The sequence below is a fragment of the Mycteria americana genome, chromosome 4 (assembly GCF_035582795.1).
Source record: "Mycteria americana isolate JAX WOST 10 ecotype Jacksonville Zoo and Gardens chromosome 4, USCA_MyAme_1.0, whole genome shotgun sequence".
NCBI lineage: Eukaryota > Metazoa > Chordata > Aves > Ciconiiformes > Ciconiidae > Mycteria > Mycteria americana.
Window position 1 is genome coordinate 48,511,351 of NC_134368.1, and position 20,604 is coordinate 48,531,954.

Below are 20,604 nucleotides of genomic sequence, written 5' to 3' on the forward strand. Positions count from 1 at the left end.
TAGACTCTACCTCAGTGGGAGGTAATCTCTACTCATTTTTGTTGAGGATGAGGCAACTGCATAGCTAAGAATGCAATTGTCATGGGACCGGAAGGACAACAAGCAAAAAATAATTGAAAATAATTTTGTGGGCTTCCTGAAATATGTGAGGAACCATCAGAACCAGCCACCATGATGTCAAGGTGAGGGACACTGTGGGAGCCTGTTGACTAGTTAGAAGTTCTAGACATTAAGCCCAGAGTTGGCTATTTCAGAGAGGGGTCTAAAAGGGGGATACAGGACATCTTGTTGAAGATATTTCCTTCTGCATCTCTTTTAACATCCTTCTGAACAAAAGGAGATCAGCAGGCCAAATGGCCTTCCTCACTGGCACTCTACGCATTTGTTTGTTGAGCCTTCTACCACCACCTCACTTCCAATCACCTGGCACCCATGGTTATTTTTCCCCACCCTTCCCTCACCCAAAAAAAGGAATTGTCCCTTTAGCATGGATAAAACAGGACGCTTTACCCCCACATAGATTTTGCGAAAATGTATGAATTCAGCTATTACAGCCAGAAGTGGCTACAGAGCCAAGAATCATCACGATACTTCATCGACTGAAATACTTAGAAATATATTATTTCACAGATTTTGGTATCAGTAATGATATCACTCCAACCAGTTTAGTAGCTTCTGGTAACTTTAGAGACAGTCAAGAAATCAATATTCATCGCGATTCACACCAATGCCTGAGACAGTAGAGATGCAGACAGCCACTCTCTTCTCCAACACTGAGGAACTTTTTTCAGCCATTCGGTTACTGCCTGCAAATGTCTCTCCTTTCTGAATGCAAGAGGCCGCTCTGGTCCTTCACAGAGTTGGTGCCTCAGCTCCAGGAAACACTTTTCCTGTGATTCTGGAGGTACAAGTTTTTTCCTAGTCTAGGGGACTTTCTTCTACTGTCTGGTGCATTACCCAGACCATCTGAAGACAAGTACCAGGCTATCCGCAAAAGAGCAGTGGTTCCTGAATGTCCACAGGACCCAATGCTCACTGCGGCAGGAAAAGTTTCCCAAGTGATATATGGAAGAACAGATTGACCGTTTCTTCTGTCAGTGCTTCCTGCGATACATTAAGGCAACCAGGAAGTAATCCAAACTTCACATACACATGCTTAGCTATCATGGTGATCGGCTGGGCATAGAAATCTAAATAAAAGCATAAATTAAAGTAAGGATGGTGTCTGAAGTTCTGAAATATGGAGGAGGGCATGATTTATCTTACAGATCGTCCTAGTAAATTTGCAAGTGACCATATCAGGAATTCACAGACAAGCATACATGCATTGCTGTAGAGAGCATACTTAATTTTGGGGGTGGGGGAAACACACCCCTTACATTACATGTTTTGGATCTGGGTGAATTGTAAAAAAGTCTCTGTAAAAGTCACTTTTTAAAGCATGCAATAAATTTCAGAAACATGAAAGGGCCATCTGGCCCAATATACCTGCCATCTTAGACACTTATCTCACTCCTACTTTCCTGCTCTTCCTCCCTGCCCCTCTTTAAACTTCAGTCCCCTTTTTGTTTTCAGGAAATAATTCTCGAGGTATCTTCGGTATACTTACATTCTTTGTTTTAATACCACTTCCCACTAATGCTATTAGTTGACTTACTATCATTTGCAATCAAATCTAAATCTTCATTCACTCCTAGTTAAAGAAACAGAAATTTCTGGCCAAGCTGTTCAAAAGCTGTTTCAGCCATCATGTATGTTTAACTTTGAGCGGCTCTGCATTAGGGTCTTGCGTAAGCCGGTTCTGAATTTTAAGTGGGTACTTACTTCCACTGACAACAAAAAGTGTTTTATTACTTATTAGCCGTACTATGGTTTATTGCTTCTGTGCCATTATACTCATAATGGCACAGAACTGCTACTTACACACTACTGCTGTGACTAAGGCAGCAGTACGAACGCTGCCTTAATCACGGCTTTAAAAAGAGCAGCCTGGTTTTGGGAACTGCCTCAATGCTTTGGATGCAGCAGATCACCAAAGTTATTTCTAAACAGGATGCTCAGGGAGCGCCTCAGAACTCCCACGCTGAGTGCATGCCCTGGCTGTGGCTTCCCATGTTCTGGCAAGACGTAGTGTGCTCCCTTCTTTTTTACACAAAAGAAAACCCCGATCAGGTCAGAACACCTTCAGCAATGAAATGTCATTTTTTTGCAATATTTTTGACACTATTTATTGGAAAGACCATTGCAAAAAAGATCTTCAAGTCCCGAAATATTTAGAATGGCTTTGCTGAAATGACTTTTTATTTTGAAATTGATATTATTGCCTATAGAAACAAAAAAGTCAAAATTGTAATGAGAATTATTTGGTGCTGTTATTGACATGTTGAAATTTTCTGACTGAACTGGAAACACATTTTTAGAAACTTCACCCCTCAGTTTATCTCTCTCACACAGTAAATAAACAGGAGTGAGAGTATGGTCATTGATGATCTACTCCTTTACTCCTCCTTCTATTCCTCCACGATTTACTCCTCTCCTCAGAACTACATAAAACAGAGAACATGTATGCTTCAGCCTTATGCATGTATGTTCTTTTTCTCTCATATACAGTCCTAGTATTTTCTTTAGTAATACACCAACCAATCTATATATTAACTCTCAGGAAGATTAATTCCCCTGAACCTAATAACTTATGGAAATAAGTGTATTTCTTGCATCTTAGAAACCATGGATTTCCTTTCATGTACCTCAGATTCTAAAAGCAATGACAATGTGTGGACAAATATAGAGTGAAACAGATTAATAGGTTTATGACATAAAGCACAGTCAGTCCATCACTAACCCCATTAACTCAATTCCCAGTGTCTACAATCATAACAATTATTTCTACTTTATAGTTCATAATCCTTAGCCTGAAATTTAATTTAATAAGAAAATCTCCATGTGTGCTATATTAATTTGATTTCAGTCTTACCATAGTTGTCTCTTGAATTGACCCAAAGCTGTTAATGAAGATGTTAACTGCAACATCGACTGGAATTCCTTTAAAAAAAAAAAAAGATATTTAGTGAACCGCACAATCCAATAAAGGTACGTTATCCTTCATTTAAAGTTCCTTTATACAGGTATCACAATGTGAAATGTTTTTTTATAGGGTCATACGACTTTATCTTTTCAAGTTAGTATATACATAGTTTTCAAAAGCTGTGGTTTAATCTATTTCCATTGAAAGCCAATAGAAATCACAAAAACTCTTTTCAACCTCGTGATAAGAAAACAGAAAAAAAATCTTTAGTCTAGAGTGCTAAGCTTAAAGCATTTCACAGATCATAAATCTGAGTAATTTTCAGATTCCTTGATTTTCTGTTATCACCGAATACACAATCCAGTATTACTTTTGCATGCAGTGTAACAGATAGAGGCAATTCACATTTCTAGTGGCAGACACTTTTAACTGTCAAGGTCATACTGATGATCTACCATCCCAAATTACCTGTTTATGATTTATGATGACACGTTTACTTATATTGTAAGAGGATACTTCTTTGTGCAAGTCAAGTACATAACTGTAAAGCACGAATACAGGCAGATAAAAATTGTTGCATGCAGCTTTCACAGCTACCTAGCCTTGGCGCAAGAGAAAGCTGTTACATTTTACAATGGTCACAATTTTTCCAAGAAAAATTTCTAGAAGCCAGCAGCTGTGAAGATATTAAGATGGACTAGATTTTTTCCTCTTTTCCACAGCCAGGATTCCTGTAGTTGAAGAGGGATGGTGTGAGAGCTGCTACATCTGCCCTCTGTCACGCTGCGGGAACTGATTGGCAGTCATTTAATCTGGTGTTAACAGAGAGTTATCACGAAGCAGGGAGAAGTTGCCTGATAGTTGTGAGAACTAATTATGGTCCACTGGTTTTATTTAGCACCTATATGTTGAGAGTGTCAGTATGTACACTAGATGCATGTATCTGATCTCCTTTACGCTGTTACAAGTACTTAATTCAGTGGAATTCTTCCTATTTTCAGCAATAAGAGATATAACAATATATAAAGACTATTTTGACAAAGTAAGCAAATACAAAGTAATAGATGCCTCATCTAATAGCTTGCTTGTCAGCATACAATACTTCAGTGTACATTTAATACATAAATTCAAACTCATTCTCTCGGTTCACCAGAAAATCACTAAGATAAAATTTCACTTTTTTCAGTTAAACCAGTTTGTTGTTTTTTTTTTTAAATCGGAGCAGTTAAACGCGGTGCTTTTGGTTATGCAATAATCGTAACACTTTGTTTAGCACCTGACACATGTGCCAGAGCACCCACCACACCACTAGTAGCCAAGAGTGTACTATCTCTTCCCGATTTGAATAGGAAGTGCCGTCCAAGCAAATCACTCATGGGTGAGGAACATTTTAACATGGGCAAACCACTTGTCAGAAAATGTTCTTTGTCTTCCACCTCCCTGTGAGTTAACATTGCATGTCCTCCCTTTTCCTTCCATCTTGATTTTTACCAAACTGCCAGCAGGGTTATCAAAAATATAAAGGAATCTGCAATATGCTTTGTGATTTATCATGCTGAAGAACAGGTAGAACAGGGGCTGAACATTTATTCTTTGTGACAAGGCTCAGTGCTGTAAACATATAAATAAGACTCTACAGACAATAAGAAAAAAGCAGGTCACTTGCTGAGAACTGAGCTGAATACATTTATAAAACTTAGTTAAACTGAGCATCTGAAAATGGTCTCTTCAAAAGCACAATAAAGATTATAGATTTCCAAATTTATCATACTACTGATATGCATGTTAAAATATCTTTTAATGTACATATAATTAAATACAAGTTTTAAAAAGAAAGAACTGGCTTATGTAAACTGAAGTGTCTGTAATGTAATAAAATTGTCTATGTCTTTTTGCAGCAGGGAAATAATCTAATTCCTAGAAACTTACAGCTGTATGAGTTATTAGAGGTTTTGCAGAGAATATGTATTCCAACCTTTTCTGCATACGTAAGGAAATTACATTTGCCTACATGGAAGATTCCTACAACATTTGACTACCAGGGACAGGTTTTAAAGTCAGTGAATGTGTTTAAATTCATTACCTATTTGAAATTCCAAAGTGTGTAAGCTGTATTACTAACATCTTTAAAGGCTTTAATAACTGTATGGTTTCCAAATAGTGATACTGCAGATCCTAAGTTTTATAAAGCCATCTTAAAGGATCTCTATAGAGAATTTTGGTGTTTTAAAATACTGTAAAGTGGAGATACTACTAAAGTCTAACTAAAACACAGGGATAAAAAGACATTTTTAAAACTTATTCTGTAAAATCTAATTCTACTTAAAAAAAATCTTTTATAAAATAATGAAAATAATAATAATTATAATAATAATATTAAAGCATCACATACTATTATGATCATGAAATCCTAACACTTTACCTTTCAGCTCAAAAGGGTAAATATCTTCTGCAGTTTCACACTATCTAGGGAAATTTCCATTAAAAAAACCAAACCAAAACAGAAATTTAGGTTGTGAATATTATCTCTATGTAAATTTTCTATGTGTGAAAAGAGCAAAAGTTGAATTCCAAAGATTAAATAAAAGGCTGAAATAGCTGACAAACCTTTGAAATTAGGCCTTATCCTGGGATCATAACTGAGCAATAGCCTATTCAAGATATTGCTGGTAGAATTAACTGGTACTCTTGCAAGGTCTTCAGCTGATTGCTGGCTGTAAAAAAAGTGCATTAGTTACTATTAAGACAGAAACAATTGTGTGCTTAAACTTAAGTCATTTTAAAGTCATGCCATAAATGCCATTTCACGAGCAAAACATGTTCAGTATTTTCAGGTTCCATAGTGTATAGTCTTCCTTTCTTTGTGATGCTTCAGCGTTTTTCAAGAAACTGTAACGAAAGTCAAAGCTCTCCTATATAGTCTTAACTGTAAACCTGAGAAAATACATAAATGGCAATTCACTAATTGTTCCCTTCCCTCCTAATACAAATATCCGGCGGGACATGATTTCTTCCTTAGTAGAAAGCAGCCACCTGAACTATTTTTAGCGACTGTCAGATTAGGAACATAAGTAAACTGACAGGCACTTCGTAGGTGCCAAGCCACGCAGAGGCTTTTGGCAGGCTCCTGCTCTCGCATGCCAGCGCCAGCTATTCCACCGAGAGCTGGAGCCATTGCATAATCTCCTTGTCAAGTGCTAATAAAATCTTTGTTACGGAAAACGAGGCCTTGGACTCTCCTCTGGTTTTGCAGGGGGAATTGAAACGTCTCCATTTACCTTGCTGTTATTGTGTTGGGTGTTAAATTAAAACCATCGCCAAAATTAAAAAGAACCTGTGACAGGTAAATGTAGCTACAAGAGTAACATGAAATTGAGTGTAATAAAAAGCAATAAGGCTGCATCAGTCCCCACTCCATGTACCTTACGCACCTAGCAGGCTGCTAATGTCATGTAAATGAATTTACATGTTGTCTGTAGGACCTGTCCAGTGATGTTTTCCAATTTTGAATCCTGTCTTGTAATTACTTTTCCATCCATTTTATGATGACTATTCTGCTGACTTTCTGTCATTATAATTTAGTAACCAAGATGCCATGCAAAAATAAGACAAACACCCTACAGAGGCATGTCATCTGCATCAACACTATCACCTCTAGCAAACCAATGTATAAACATATTTTAAAAAACGACCCAGTTTATTTCCTAAATGTTTTCCATAATCAGTATCAGCTGCCGTTGCCTCCTTTACCCTGCTTAATTTCTTTTCTTCATTATTCTTTCCCATATCAATGTCAGCTTGACAGACCTATGGGTTATTCTTTATAACATCTCGGCTCACTGCTAATTTTCTTCTCATCCTTCAGCTTCCTTCATGTCCTCTGAGACTTCTGCATTATTCAAACATTTACTGAAGAAAATATTAACTCTCCAAAAGGCTTTTGGCCAGTTTAAAAAAAAAGTTGTATGAACGTACCAGACCTCCTGGTTTTAAGATGTCCAATTATAGTAGCTCCTGTTCAGCATCTTCCTTAACGACTACTGGGAAATTAATTAATTAATAAATAACTGTCACCATTGCATGATATCACTATTTGCTTGAAAACTGGAGATGAGACCAGATCCTAGCCCTTGCAGAGCCTTTATGAACAATCGCACATTTAAAATCAACTGTTTTAACTCAAACCATAAGGGAAACAACAGGAGCAATTGAACAAGATCTGCTGACTTGGTAGCACTTATTATGCCTTCACAATGAGATTTAATCTCCTCAGTTAACATTTAACAGCTAAAATGTTTATAAATAAAACTATGAAGGAGTTCCCTATTATTAAAAACTTGTCAACCATTTATGATAACATAACTGCATTTTATTCTATCATAGTCTCCTTGATACCCTTTGAGTATTTTATCCTTCAGAAACAAAACAATCACATTTCTGTTTTCCCTATTGTATTCAGGATATTTCTGAAACCTAAAGCTGCCTATCTGTTTAATTATTTGCTTGTATTTGTTTGACGTTATACATGAGGGAGAAAAGTACGCCAACTCGGCTAAGACAGCAAATAACCGCTCCATCTTCTTTGAAATTTCAGACTACTCACCAGTCACTAGCAGGATTAGTATGAATTCTAAAGGCTACCCAATGATGTAGGTACCAAAAAGTGTGTATCCATGAGTATAGCTCAAACTATAACACACAGGGCAAGAAAAAATCGTGGAGCAGCTTTAAGTGGCTGCAGTATGTAATTCCCCACCCGTCTCTTGCAAACGCGCTAAAACTGCTGCCACATTTAACAACCGCAGCGGTGAACTACTTGTTCTGTCAACAGTATCCAGAGATAAATGGTCCACTAATAAAACATGGGATTTTTTACTTTTAGTAACGTATGCTAACTTCCACTAGTATGCCCTTATTCTGTGTACAATAAACCTCTGCTAATTTACTAGAGCAATTAAATAGCAATAGGTGTTCTAACCCCTTGGAATAATTGATAAATTCACTTTCAAACAATTCTCCCAGAGTTGTGTTTATGGCTTTTTATATTTGATTTGGATCATTATGCAAAAGAACTAATTTATTTCTGTCATTTTGAGATTTGTGTTCAGTTTTCAGTGGTGACCTTTACCAATGAACAGGTTGCTACAGAAATATCATAAACCAGCTTTGTATGCTTTTTTTTGCAGTTACCACTAATTAGACAATAGGAAAACATAAAGTTTAATGTTAAGATTATTTTCCATTTTGTAGCAGGAACAAGACAGAAAAGAATGTTCATTCGACTATTTAAAAGGGAGGCAAACACTCTGTACATTGTATTCTATCTGATACGAAAAGGTTCACGGCATTGCTTCCTTGCAAGTCACATGTCTTAACATCTAAACATCTACATCAGATGCCTACAGAAATTACATTTATAAAAGGAGGGTCTCCTTAGCACAAGCAATAGCATTTCTTTGTAAATCATATATGCCTGGTATTAATGAAATATCAAAACAAAACCAAACAACAACTAATGAACAAACTTAAATCTTATTTTTTTAAAAATTTCTTCTATGGATTATACAAAGTTCATTAAATAGTGATGGTGGTAATCTGAACCACACGGGATAACACGGACACATAAATTAAAGACAGATGCTCATAAAATGCAATGAGGAAAAGAGGAAAAAAGTCCGAGAAAATAAATAAGTGAGCATCAAACAGCAGAAGAAAGCCAAATACAGCTGACAGGTTTCTTTGTCCCTTCAAGTAAGTGGAATACTGCAGTAGTTTTGTGAGATCTGAGTTGCACTGCAGAAGTACGTTAATACAGATATCTGTTCAGGCTGTTTGTTCAAAGGTCAACCATGAATTAGGCAAAGGAGATTTACTGCACTGGTAAGACGGTGATGGGATGAAGAACAGGTGGCAGCACTGCTTTCTGGTAAAGAACATCAGGACCACATCTTCCGTAAGTTGTTGGGTAGTGTTTTGAACTTATACAAGTGTAATGCGCAAACATTTATCCTCATTTATATAAGAATCACGTGAAATACAATAGTATTGGCTGTTTTGAGTTGGGAGAAGAAGCACAGAGAGTCCGTAATTGCTATTTTTTAAAGGGGACTTTGAATGAAGTGTTTGGAATTGCTACTGGAAAAAAAGCTCTGCCGAGTATCAGTTATATTTTCACTGTGGTCTTTTACAGCATGCTGTCATTGAACTACCGTCACTGAATAGCACTCATGCGACTAAACATCATCACAAGGACTGCATTTCCTTCAGAGAGCCTTGCTGATCAAAATACTTAAATTTCACCTGCAAATCAATAAATCGTATGTGTAGCTTTTGGTGAGTTAAGAGGTTATGCCACTTTCACAGTGACAGATGATCAGAATGACTTAACGAAACAGTGAATGAGATGGGTTAGGTGCTTAGAGAAACAGGCTGGGACTATTCATGCCACTAAGATATTTACCTAAAGCCACTACCACCCCTGCTTAATTGGCCATTCTGGAATGAATTAACGGTAGACAAATGTGTAGACTACATAAGAGAAAAAGAATTTGAGCTGAGATCTCCCTTCCTAAAAGGAGCAGTACTTCAATTTGCTAAAGGCTGACTGATTCCCATATAACAACACTCACACCAATCAAGAAGTTACTTACTATTTTTTGTTATTCAACCTACAATTTTCACATTTGTGAAATGCTGATAACTAGCCTAAGAGTTCCGTTAGATTTCCACCAGTTGTAGCATGCATTGTAATTTTAATACATTTATTTCAATTTGCGTTGAATGTCTGTGGAGCTGCTGGAAAGCATTAGGAAAGGGAAATGCAGCAGCACTCTTCACAGTAATTGATGAGTTCTAATCAAGATATGGTGAATACCAAACAAAGGGTAAGGCAACAAAAGTCTCACAGTTGCTATAAAGGGAACTTAAAAGCATGTAGTAATAATGCTAGAAATTGCCTTAACAAGAATTTTGCCTAAACAACAAATTTGAAAAAAAAAACCCAAAACACAAAAACCCCAAACCCAAAGTATGTTTTCTCTTTTTCTGCAAAAAAAGAGGAAACAAACAGTATTCTCAAAAGTGTTCTCACTTCTACAAACAGTGTCCTCAAAAGCCAGAACAAAACCAAAGTACAGTTAGTCTTTGAGTATAACATCTCTGTGTGACATGACTGGCCTCTCTCCGGTCTTTGGGAGGTTACTTCTGGTATCATCGATAAATAAAAGCGTGACTTTAAATACTGTATTTCACAGGATATGAAGTAAGGTTTCCACCTCCTCTTCCACTGCAGCTCTACACATTTTGTCACTGCCTTTGAAGAGCATGATTAACATTTTCAATTGATGGCAATGGATAATTATTTTCACAATTCACTAATCAAAATCCAGAAGTTTAAATAAGCAGATATGCATGGCAAAAGGAACCATATATTACACTTGGTTTGAAATTTATATAGCTTCCTCACATTTGTGTTAAGCAAATGTGTCAGAAGACATTAGATCTCTTTGGGTTATCATGACATTTAGTCTCTCAGAGCTCTCTGAAGTCACAAGGAGTCCTTATCACATGCAGTGCTACAGGAGGATGACTGGAGAAAAGAATATAAACAATATTCTATACAAACGCAAAGGAGAACCTTTGCTGTTGTATTATTTTACTTACTGCCCTGATCCCTAGTCTTAAGATCCCATTATGCTGAAGAACCTCTAATTTTAGAAGAGAAGATGAGTATACTTTTTACTTATGGCATGACAATCAGGAAAAAAAAAAAGACATGTCACAGGGACATATTCACACACCATCTTATAATACACTGCAGTCTAGACAGTCAGGTAGCCTGCTTATTCTGTTACTGGTGTTTGCTTGGAGTGCATAGCTTGGATAATCTAGCATTAAGCTTTGCCTTTGCATAGTTCTAGATTACTGTCTGACAGATAAAAATATACATTCTAACTCACACTGTTCAGTTATCTCCAGCAAAATTTCCTATATAATGCTGAAACAACAGATTTTAGTACAGTTTATGTAATCTATGTGATGGAAACTGACATTTTAGTCACATAACAGGGCACCGTATATCTGAGAGTGATAAAAATAAGTTTTGGGAAACACAGTATCTGTCACCTCACCATATATCGTAAGTACTATTTCCCTGATATAAACTATCAGTGTTCTGATTTGCAGGAATTCGATTTTCTGAGTGCAATAACTCAAGGCATAAAAACAGGTTAATACCAATCAACGAGATACTATATAATTCTTCTGAGTGATCTCTATGATCTCTAGTATGCTTAATAGCCACATTTTCAAACTGTACCAGGTGACATCTCTATTCCTAGGAAGAATAATTACAGTGCCTCCAATGCAAAGTGATATCACTCAAATTACATTAAAACTATGGAACTCTGAATAACTGTTTATGTGTCCTCACAAATGCAGTTGACAGCTAAACACCTAAATTTGGAGGTAATGCAGTGTAGTGAACAAAGAGAAAGGTTCCTTCATAGCGGAGTTTGAAACAGAAACCCAGACTGGGCATCCCAAATTGTGAACCCTGAATTGTGGGGGTGAAATAACTCATCTTTCATCTCCTATTGCAGATAGACCAAAGAGTATAGTCTCCTAATGCGGGCATGTAAGCAACCTTCCTGAAGCTGGGTGGTGTGAATAGCTCAGTTAGTGTCACTACTTCAGTCCTTGTCTATCAGAAACCTCTAAGTTCACCTTTGGTTTCACATTCAACATTGCCAGGGTTGGACACCTTAAGCAGTGTTTATACGGTAATCTGAAGTGCCGCCTTAGTATTATTCCCTAAGCTTGAGAAAAGCAAGCTGATTCCTCTGCCCGCCACAGAGGCAACAGCCCCCAAACCAGCAGAACCAGGTCAGTATGGTACTTCATCCAGCCTGACTAGTACTGCTCACAGCAGGGTAACCATTCTTTTGTTTCTTAAAATTAGCTTGTTTGTGCCTAGCTTGGGCATCTCTGCATCCTACTGAAGTCACCACCTAAGCGACCCTTGTGCATAATGGGCATCCTCTTGGGTTCCGATATCACATGCAGACATGAAACATGATCAGCATCCAGATGTTTAAGCAGAACTACAGACATTTTAAAAATAATTTATCCACATCAGTTCCTTTTCCCAGTCTTTTTTCCAAATGCGGTAAGTGCTGAGACAATACATGGAACTCGGTAAAATCTAACCACCTTGTATGGTGGTATAAGTGGAGATACATTCTATATAATTTGTCTTTCAAAGATCCATTTGGTGGAGCTGAGAACAAATTTAGTCCTATGGTTTTCCCTGCGCTTAGGTTTAGGCAGTGTAATTTAACTAGCAGATCCAACTATTTTCTCAGTCTGGAAGCTGTATATGACATACAAAGTCTGTAACTTTACCACACGATTGTAGTCTCTCATCACTACAGTGTTCAGAATAGCGTAAATGCTGTTCACTGAGAGGGAGAATTACTGAACGAGAACCAGCCTACCATGCTTAATTACTGTTTTACAAGGAACTTAGGTTTTGCTTATATAGCTTTATCTTTTACTCCCCAGCACGTTTATCCACCCTGAAAACAAATTCTCAAACCTCCTGGAATGTGGCCCTATCTGTCCAGGATCACGGCTTTCCATGAGAGTTACATGCTAGAGAATAATTAAACCATTGACCAACTGCTGTTACTATGGGGCAAAAGAATTTTTATAGGAACCAGACCTGGGCTCTGCAATGTACTTATCTTCAGAATGACTGTGAGATGTAACTGCCTCCACAACCAAATTCAGGGTTTTCTTTCAACTTCATTCCATCTTCTCCCACAAACTGTATCAACCCTCCTATCATACTTACAAATGAAAATGTTCACAAACTATCAACAGTGTCTTCTACAAGATGGGAATGAAGACAGAGATGATTCCACCTTCCCATCATTGACATTTTGGGGATGATCACGTACTACAGAGAGAGAGGCCATGTATACCCAAATGCTTGGTATAATTTTAAAAAGCCCTTGTCCATGGGAAGGTGGAGAGGATCCAAGATACAAGATATGTTTTGAACTTCTACTTTAGTCTTTATGGGAAGAGCATGTCAGAAGCTGACAGTTAACCAAGAGAAATTTTAGGACAGACTTTCATACAACTCTCTGTTTTAAACACATCAAAGGCTTTTTTCCCTAGTTCCACTGTCTTTTGTTGTTATTTTTTAAAAGAAGCTGCTTATTGAACCTTGGCATCTGTGACCCTTCTAAGCTTCTGCCCTGGCAGATGGCACAAGCCATGTTTTCTGGAGGGCTTAGAGGGCCATTTCACAGTTTCTGAAGTAGCTGATATGCTTTATTGAATACAAGCCAAAATATGATTTGTAGTCCTGCTTTGTGGGTAAAAAAGTTTCTATAGATATCATATAGTATTTAGTTAATCATCTACATGGATATAAATCTCCATATGGAAAAATGCATAAAGGTGAGGAGGGACGCGATTTTAAAAGCACAGTCTTGATATCCAGACAAAAGAATGAGATATAGTGATTGAGGTTATACTCTTAGCACTGCCATAGCATTAGAGACGCTGTGGGATCTTCAGAAATGAACACTGTGCAAGTGAACAGCTGAGTCATACTAGAACTATAATTAACAGGGATAGTTGTGATTATGAGCATAGTTGTAACTGATTTTGCTAGCTGCTATTTGACACCCTCACATCTCTACGCCTTCTATAACACTGTCATAAGCGAACTTCCCTTTCCTTACAATTTCGTTTGTCTAGAGATCTTGCAAGTAGTTTTGCAGAGAGACCTTCTGGGCTACTAAAGATTGTGGGGATAACAGCAGCAGCTTGAACATCTTAAAATAACTGAAGTATTTATTATGATGTAACAAAAGGAAAAACATTTTTCAGCAGTGCTCTCAGAAGAAGTCACAGCTAGGTGTCCAACATGTTTACCAGAAAGTGGTATTATGAGGAATTATGAAGAAGTTAATAAAAGTAACTAACAGAGGTAATACAGCTGATGGGTAGTCTACGATCAAGAAAGAGATCAAGTGACTAAATCCATCTGTAGCTATATTGCAATCATCTGTATTCAGTATAGTGAATTTCAAAATAAGATTTGTAAACAGGAGACTCTAATCCAGAAAATTCTTAATTTTTTTCTTGAAGAGGTGGACCTGTTTCTCTTTTTTTTTAAATATTTTCCATGGAGACAAAAGGCAAGAGTTTTGTTACACTAAAGCTTTATATTTTATTGCACTATACATCTGTGGAAACCAGCTTCTCAGATTTATGCTGTAAAACTCCCTGTTATAGGACTTTAGGCCTAATATATCAATTTCTGTGTTAATCAACGAACATTCAGGAATGAGACACAAGTATAATTACTCTATGTTTCATTTGGAAAGCCTGAGGTAAGAAGGAAAATGATCTAAATGTAGGATGTGAAATCTTACATCTGTTCTGAGCAAGCATTAAATCAAAATAAGAACCAAGTGATTAAGCACCAGCTTCATGAAACCCCTTGATAAAAAAACTGGGAAAAAATTTCAGAAATAAATGAGAAAAGAAGATGGCCAATCAAGCCACTACCACACAATGCATTGAGAAGTACAGCATTATTAATAATCACAAGAGGTTTCCCTCTAAAATAGAAAATAGAATTTTCCTAATTGAAGGAAGCAAATATCTGTTTATGAGACAATAACTAACTTCTTATGGGGTTTCTAATCAGCTTGTTTTCAGCTTATTCTAATAGCAGTTAATTTCATGCCAGAGTGGTACATTTGGTGAAAGGCTTGTATTCTGGAGAGCCATAAAAGGAAAAGTTCAGGTATGCTCAGTTTTCATACAAACAAATTCATGCTAAAGTCCCAAACCAGTCTTATAACTATCCACTTCTCAGCATCAAACTAAGGAACCCAAGCAGATTCAGCATAAATTTGCATACACTTGAATTTTGTTATAAAGTTTGTAAAGAGAAGACGGTCCCTTATATAATTACTAGTGTGTTTTCTCTCGAGGAGGTAAAATTTAGCTTTTCACATGTTATATGGAAACAAAAGGCAGTAATTTGTTACAATTAAGCTTTAAATTTTATTATACCAGTAAGCAATGCAAATTAAAGGTAGATTAAAATTTTCATTTATAAATGTATGTTTTCATTAGGAATTTGTACCATTTAATTTTATAAATGATGTAAAATCCTATTTATTTTCTTTAAAAAAGAAACAATGCATTTTTCTAAAAGATTTATTTTGTGTTTTACTAGTAAAGTTTTCATTCAACCACTTCCTTTGAGACTACTTTTGGTCAACCCTTATGGTGCCACTTAATTCCCACTCCACTGCATTGTGTTTTGGTTTGTTTCTGAGGAAAGATTCCTTACTTTTTTTTCACAGGCAAAAAAATTTTAAGAGTAGGCAGCCTTTTTTATAACGCAGAGTGTCACCAAGTAAAGAAGTTTTGAAAAAGATTATAAAAAACATGCCGATGATTGCAAGTTTGCCATCAGGAGCCTGAGTTAAGAGAGCATTAGATAATTTCTCTGCAAGACAGAACTGACTTCCATTGCTCATTCACACGAGAGGTCTTCTGGGTGCCAGACACAAAAACTGCAGTCCTGCAACCCTGCTATTTCAAGTGGTTGTCTCTCAAGCTGTGAACTTCAGCCAAGTAGGACATAGACAACTTGTTCATTACTCAGAAAATCCGACAGGGCTTAGTGCTACTGCAATTAGTTCTAGCTAGCAACACTGCACACGTGATACATCAGACAAATACTGGATTCTGCTAGTATTTTTGCAGAAAGCTTCAACTGGCTGGAATGTAAAAGTGTCATTTTGAAAATTATAGCATTTATTCAATGCGTTTCAAGTATATTGGTGACAAACAACATCATCTTTAATGGTTGTAATGTCAACTGGTATCAAAAAGAACAGGGTACCAGGAAATACTATGCTTAAGAGAAAAACATAGAAAAATCCACCCACTTATCAAGATAAAATGACATCAATGTTTTGAATTCTAATTAAGACCAAGTTAAGAACGGGGGGGGAAATGCTAGCTGCTTTGATGAGACCATGGAAGATCTGGATTCAGTTCCCAGGTGTGTAACTCATTTTCTGAGGACTTCAGAGCTTATGCCTGCCCTGGGAACTACGACATTTCTCTCCTTGCTACAAATCCTCACAGTAGCTCAGACCAAAAGCTCCATACAGAGCTCAACTTAACTATTCAAAGGGGATAGAATGGGTAGGGGTCATTTCAGATGAGTCATGATCACATTTGAGATTGTATCTTAATGTATTCAAATCCAAAGATACATCTCATTTTTCAGTTTGATATAATGAAAGAAAAAACACCAGATGTAGAAATTTTCTAAAAATGTTGGGTTACAAATAAACATCACTGTCAATATTTAAAAAGAGTGGGAACTTTAAAAAGTATTATTCAAACATTGTTTCTGTCTGGTTATTCTACTTTTTTTTTTTCTTTTGGAAAAAGTCTATTAATGTTAAATAGCCAGTCTCATCTTCCAGTCTTCTTCTTTTATGGTCAATGGAGAAATGTGTTTTAAATTGTCTAAACAATTTTATCATTTCAGGCATAGTGCTTTTCCATGCTTATTGGTAACTTATTATATTCCATCGGTCTTTTCCTCGGGTATTTACACTGTAACACTAAAAAGATAAGCAAGGCTGGCCAAGAAAATGACAAAAGAGGCCCTCACAAATACTGTTGTATTGTCCTGTGGATCACAGGTGGCAGGCATTAGAAAGAGGGAGTATTTTTAACATCAAGTAATGATAGGGTTCCAGAATACGCTCTCTATTCAGCTGGACAATCACAGATTTTAATTACTGTATTTTTACAGAGAGATTATTACATAAGGGCATGTTTTATAGCAACAATCAATCCACCTCCATGAAAGTTATAGTACTGTAAATCATTGATGGAAGATGCTGAAGACCTTAGTCCTATCCAACATGCAGTAAGAATATGCACAGGACAAGCCTTCTCTTACAGAACTAAGCTAACCAGAAACTGAATTTCAGTATGACAACTTTGCTTTACTCAGAATCTTTACTCAGCTTTACTCAGCTTTACTTCAGCTTTACTCAGCTTTACTCAGCTTTACTCAGCTTTACTTCAGCATCCTCTTTGCTTTACTCAGTATACCTGCAACACGATGCTAGACAGCATAGCACTATGGGACTAGATTACTATGTCCCCATAAATAGCAAGACACTGGGTTGGAATTCCCCACAAAGAAAGGAACGATTTACTATGGCTCAGATCTTTCCTTTCATTAAAACAGAGGACCTGCTGCAGAAGACACACACTCATTGACAGAACTTAGCTATGATGCTGGTCAAACCCTCTTCCTCCCACTCCCACCCTAAACCCCATTCTCTCAGCAGAAACTATCATCTTCTACTTCAATTGTCACATAATTTCCACTGTTAAAAATATGGCAGGATTGCCATCATACAAAAGCATAAAAGAAACAAGGAACATACGATGGACATAGATATTGCTTCTTTTTCCCCTTTCCTTTCTTTGAAGACTTCTCTTTGGAATAGACTTCTTCAACCCATAAGGAGAACAAGATGAAAAAGAAAACCGCTAGTAAGAACTTCATCTTGAAGATTAAGCTTCAGAGAAACCTTCAGTCTGTGGCAAAAGAAAAGAAAGAGGCTTATGTTAGTAGCGCTAGATATGGCAAATGGGAACACATACCGACGAAAAGTAAACAAATGTTTTTGTTTTTTTTTTTTAAAAAGTTTGATCTTAGTTGCCTTGGGAGAGAGAGTCTGTCGAGGTGTACCTCTGATATGGAACTAACTCAGGCAATTTTCTGAAAGCAGCTTCCCAAAGTTAAGAAAATGACAGTGAGGAACAGATTCAAGTGCAAGTTTGCTCCAGTGTGTTTAAGAAATAAACGTGATGTCCTTCAAAGGCTGCCTAACTCAAAATCCTCAGAAACTTGGAAACAGGATTCCTCACCAAATATGTCATGTGTCATCTGCATTAAATACGGTTAAATGTGACCAACCAGTCATCTAGCAAGGCAGAGAACAGCCAGCCCTCTATGACCTTGCACAGACAAAATAGCAATTGTTTCAATGCTAGTTAAGAGAAAGGGTTGCAAATTTAATTTTATGTACAGAATTTAAACGTAAATAGCTATTTGCACGAAGTATCCTCGCTGCGGAGCCAGCGCTGAAAAGGCCTTGCGAAGATGGCTAAACACGACCCGCAATACTGTGCTTTATCACATCGTGTTCAGTTCAGTATTTTAACTTCTCACGGGCAAAAGCACGTACCTCAAAGGCCAGGAGCTGGGTTTGCGTTCGGCCAGAGCCGGCCCCACCTGCCCCGGTCGCAGCCGCACGACACCCCGGGCATTTTCCATTTGCTTCCCATCCCACAGATACTTCCCAGGCGGCTTCCTGAGGCCAGCGGAAACCTCGCGGATGCCTCGGCACCAGCTGCTTTTTCCATGTTTATGTTATCTATTTACTTTTAATTCTTTTTAAGGAGCGGTGGCTGCCTCTCCCTCCCTCCCCCCTTACCTCCGGGAAGCATCGGGATGCTTCAGCCCACCCCGGGAGCTGCAGCCCCCCGCCCCCGGCCGGTCAGGGTCGCGGAGCTGCCCCCGCCGCCCCCTACCCCCCGCCCAGCCTCCTCGCCTCCCCGGCCCGGCCCGGCCCGAGGCCCCCCGCCGGCCCCGGCACCGGGGAGAGAGCGGCCTCCGCGCTGCCGAGCGCTGCCGGCGCACCGGGGGGGAGCGCGGGGCGGCGGGAGGAGGCAACGAGCGGGGCTCCCCGCACGGCCCCGCTTCCCCCTCAGCGGCCGGACGGGCCCGGCGCTGCCCGCGGGGCAGCACCCCCGAGCCCCGCCGCCGCCCGCCCCGCCGCCACCGCCGCGGCCCGGCCCCGGCGCCAGCGGCCGCTGGCCTCGGTGCTGACGGGGCCTCGGAGGCTGCCTCCCGGCGGGGACGGGGCCCTCGGGCCGGCCCCTCGCTCCTCCGCGGCCCCTTCCCCCGCCCGCCCCACCGGGGGCACGGGCCCCGCGCACACTCGCGGCCCCGCCACCGCCACGGCCCCCACCGCCGGTGCCCAGCGCTCACCGCCAGACGCTCCGCCGCGGCTCCCCCGCGATTAGGGCCGGTGGCGGGCGGGGAACCGGCGGCGGGCCATGCCGCGGCCCGGTCGGAGCGAAAGCGCGGCCCCTCCGGCGGCGGAGCGAGCCCCTACCTCCGACGGTGCCCTCCGCGGCCAGTGAGCATGTGCGGCAGCCGCGGCGCGGCCCGGCGCCCTCCCAGTGAGCAAGTCCCGGCCGCCCGCCCGCACATGGGCACTGGGCGAGCGGCGGCGCCGGCGGCGGGAGGGCCGGGGAGCGGGGGCGCCCGGGGCACGGAGGGCGGCGGGAGGGGCGGAAGAGAGGCGGGCGGGAAGGGGCCTGCGGTCTCTGGCGGGAGGAGGATGCGCTCAAGGGAGCTGCCGAGAGCTGTCTGATAGAGTTGGCAGGAACCGGGGCACGGTAGCCGAGAGAGGCTGAGTGGGATGGGAGGAAGACGGGGTCCAATGCTGCATGGGTTTTCGATATATGTACGTATTTAGTCAATAGTTATCGTCGCTTCATTTAAAATGGCACACTTTCCCTGTGAAAAAGCAAGAAGGTTCGCTTTGGGGATAGATGCGTACCCTTCTTGCAAAGGATGTTGGGTTTCCAATTGCTATCGACTTTAACTGCGTTATGAATAGAGACCTAATGGAATGGAAATTTCATACGTAACATTCTCTCTGGTCTCCTTCTGTCTCACGCTTACAGAAATACAGGTGCATGCTGAACTTCTTGCTTACATCAGCTATTTGGCCTAAATTTTGGAAATGGACAGACATCACTGTACAGCCAAGTAGCCTTAGGTTAGCAAATGCCCACCCTCCCATTGTAGTTCAAAGGCATCATCTCCCATATGTCTCACATTCTTTTTAGCAACCACGTCACTGGAAATCATGACCATTTCCAAGTCTTCTTTATCTTCCAGCCTTATTTCTTATCGCTCCTAGTATACGCTGCCAGAGCTTCACTCTGCAGTATGATAAAAGAGCAGCACCACCTGAAGAATACTTTTTATTCTTCAGAATGGATCGGATGATTGAGTGTAATACATCAACGGACACTTCCAGCAACGTCCTGTAATCCTCATCATGCTGCTTTGTGAAGCTCTGTTGGGGTTTAAACTGTAATCTAATGGCAGAGAAAAAGTGAAGAAAGTCACCTCTTTGGCAAATGAGAAGTAAGTGGGCACATGACCTGGTGCGTACGCCATGGCAGGCAGCAAGCAGCGCCTAGATTCTGTAATACCCAAATGTCGGGTACCCTCAGCTCCACTTTCCGAGCAACGTTCCTGTCCTAACTGAATTATAGACACACTCTGAACATAATTCCACGCCCTTCAGAATTTGCTGCCATATGGTATACATATACTGCCATACACATATGTGTGTGTGTACACATACATGCATGCAGATGCAAAGATCTACTGCCATGGGTCAGTTTAAGGCCACAGGTCT

General features: G+C 39.7%; 1 protein-coding gene across 2 annotated transcripts in view; it reads right to left on the minus strand.

Annotated features, from left to right (window-relative positions):
- The window catches only part of GLRB (glycine receptor beta), a 52,208-nt gene extending 32,902 nt beyond the window's left edge, over nucleotides 1–19,306 (minus strand). Inside the window, exons 1-4 of one of the 2 annotated variants that reach the window (XM_075499254.1) lie at nucleotides 19,282–19,306; nucleotides 17,542–17,695; nucleotides 5,633–5,739; nucleotides 2,975–3,042 (exon numbers count right to left, since the gene is read on the minus strand). In XM_075499254.1, the coding sequence (XP_075355369.1) occupies nucleotides 2,975–3,042; nucleotides 5,633–5,739; nucleotides 17,542–17,663 (297 nt within the window). In that variant the 5' untranslated portion in view covers nucleotides 17,664–17,695; nucleotides 19,282–19,306. Of the gene's footprint in view, nucleotides 1–2,974; nucleotides 3,043–5,632; nucleotides 5,740–17,541; nucleotides 17,696–19,154 lie in introns of both variants that reach the window. The other variant, XM_075499253.1, reaches the window with a different exon arrangement.
- Between the last annotated feature and the right edge of the window lie 1,298 nt (nucleotides 19,307–20,604).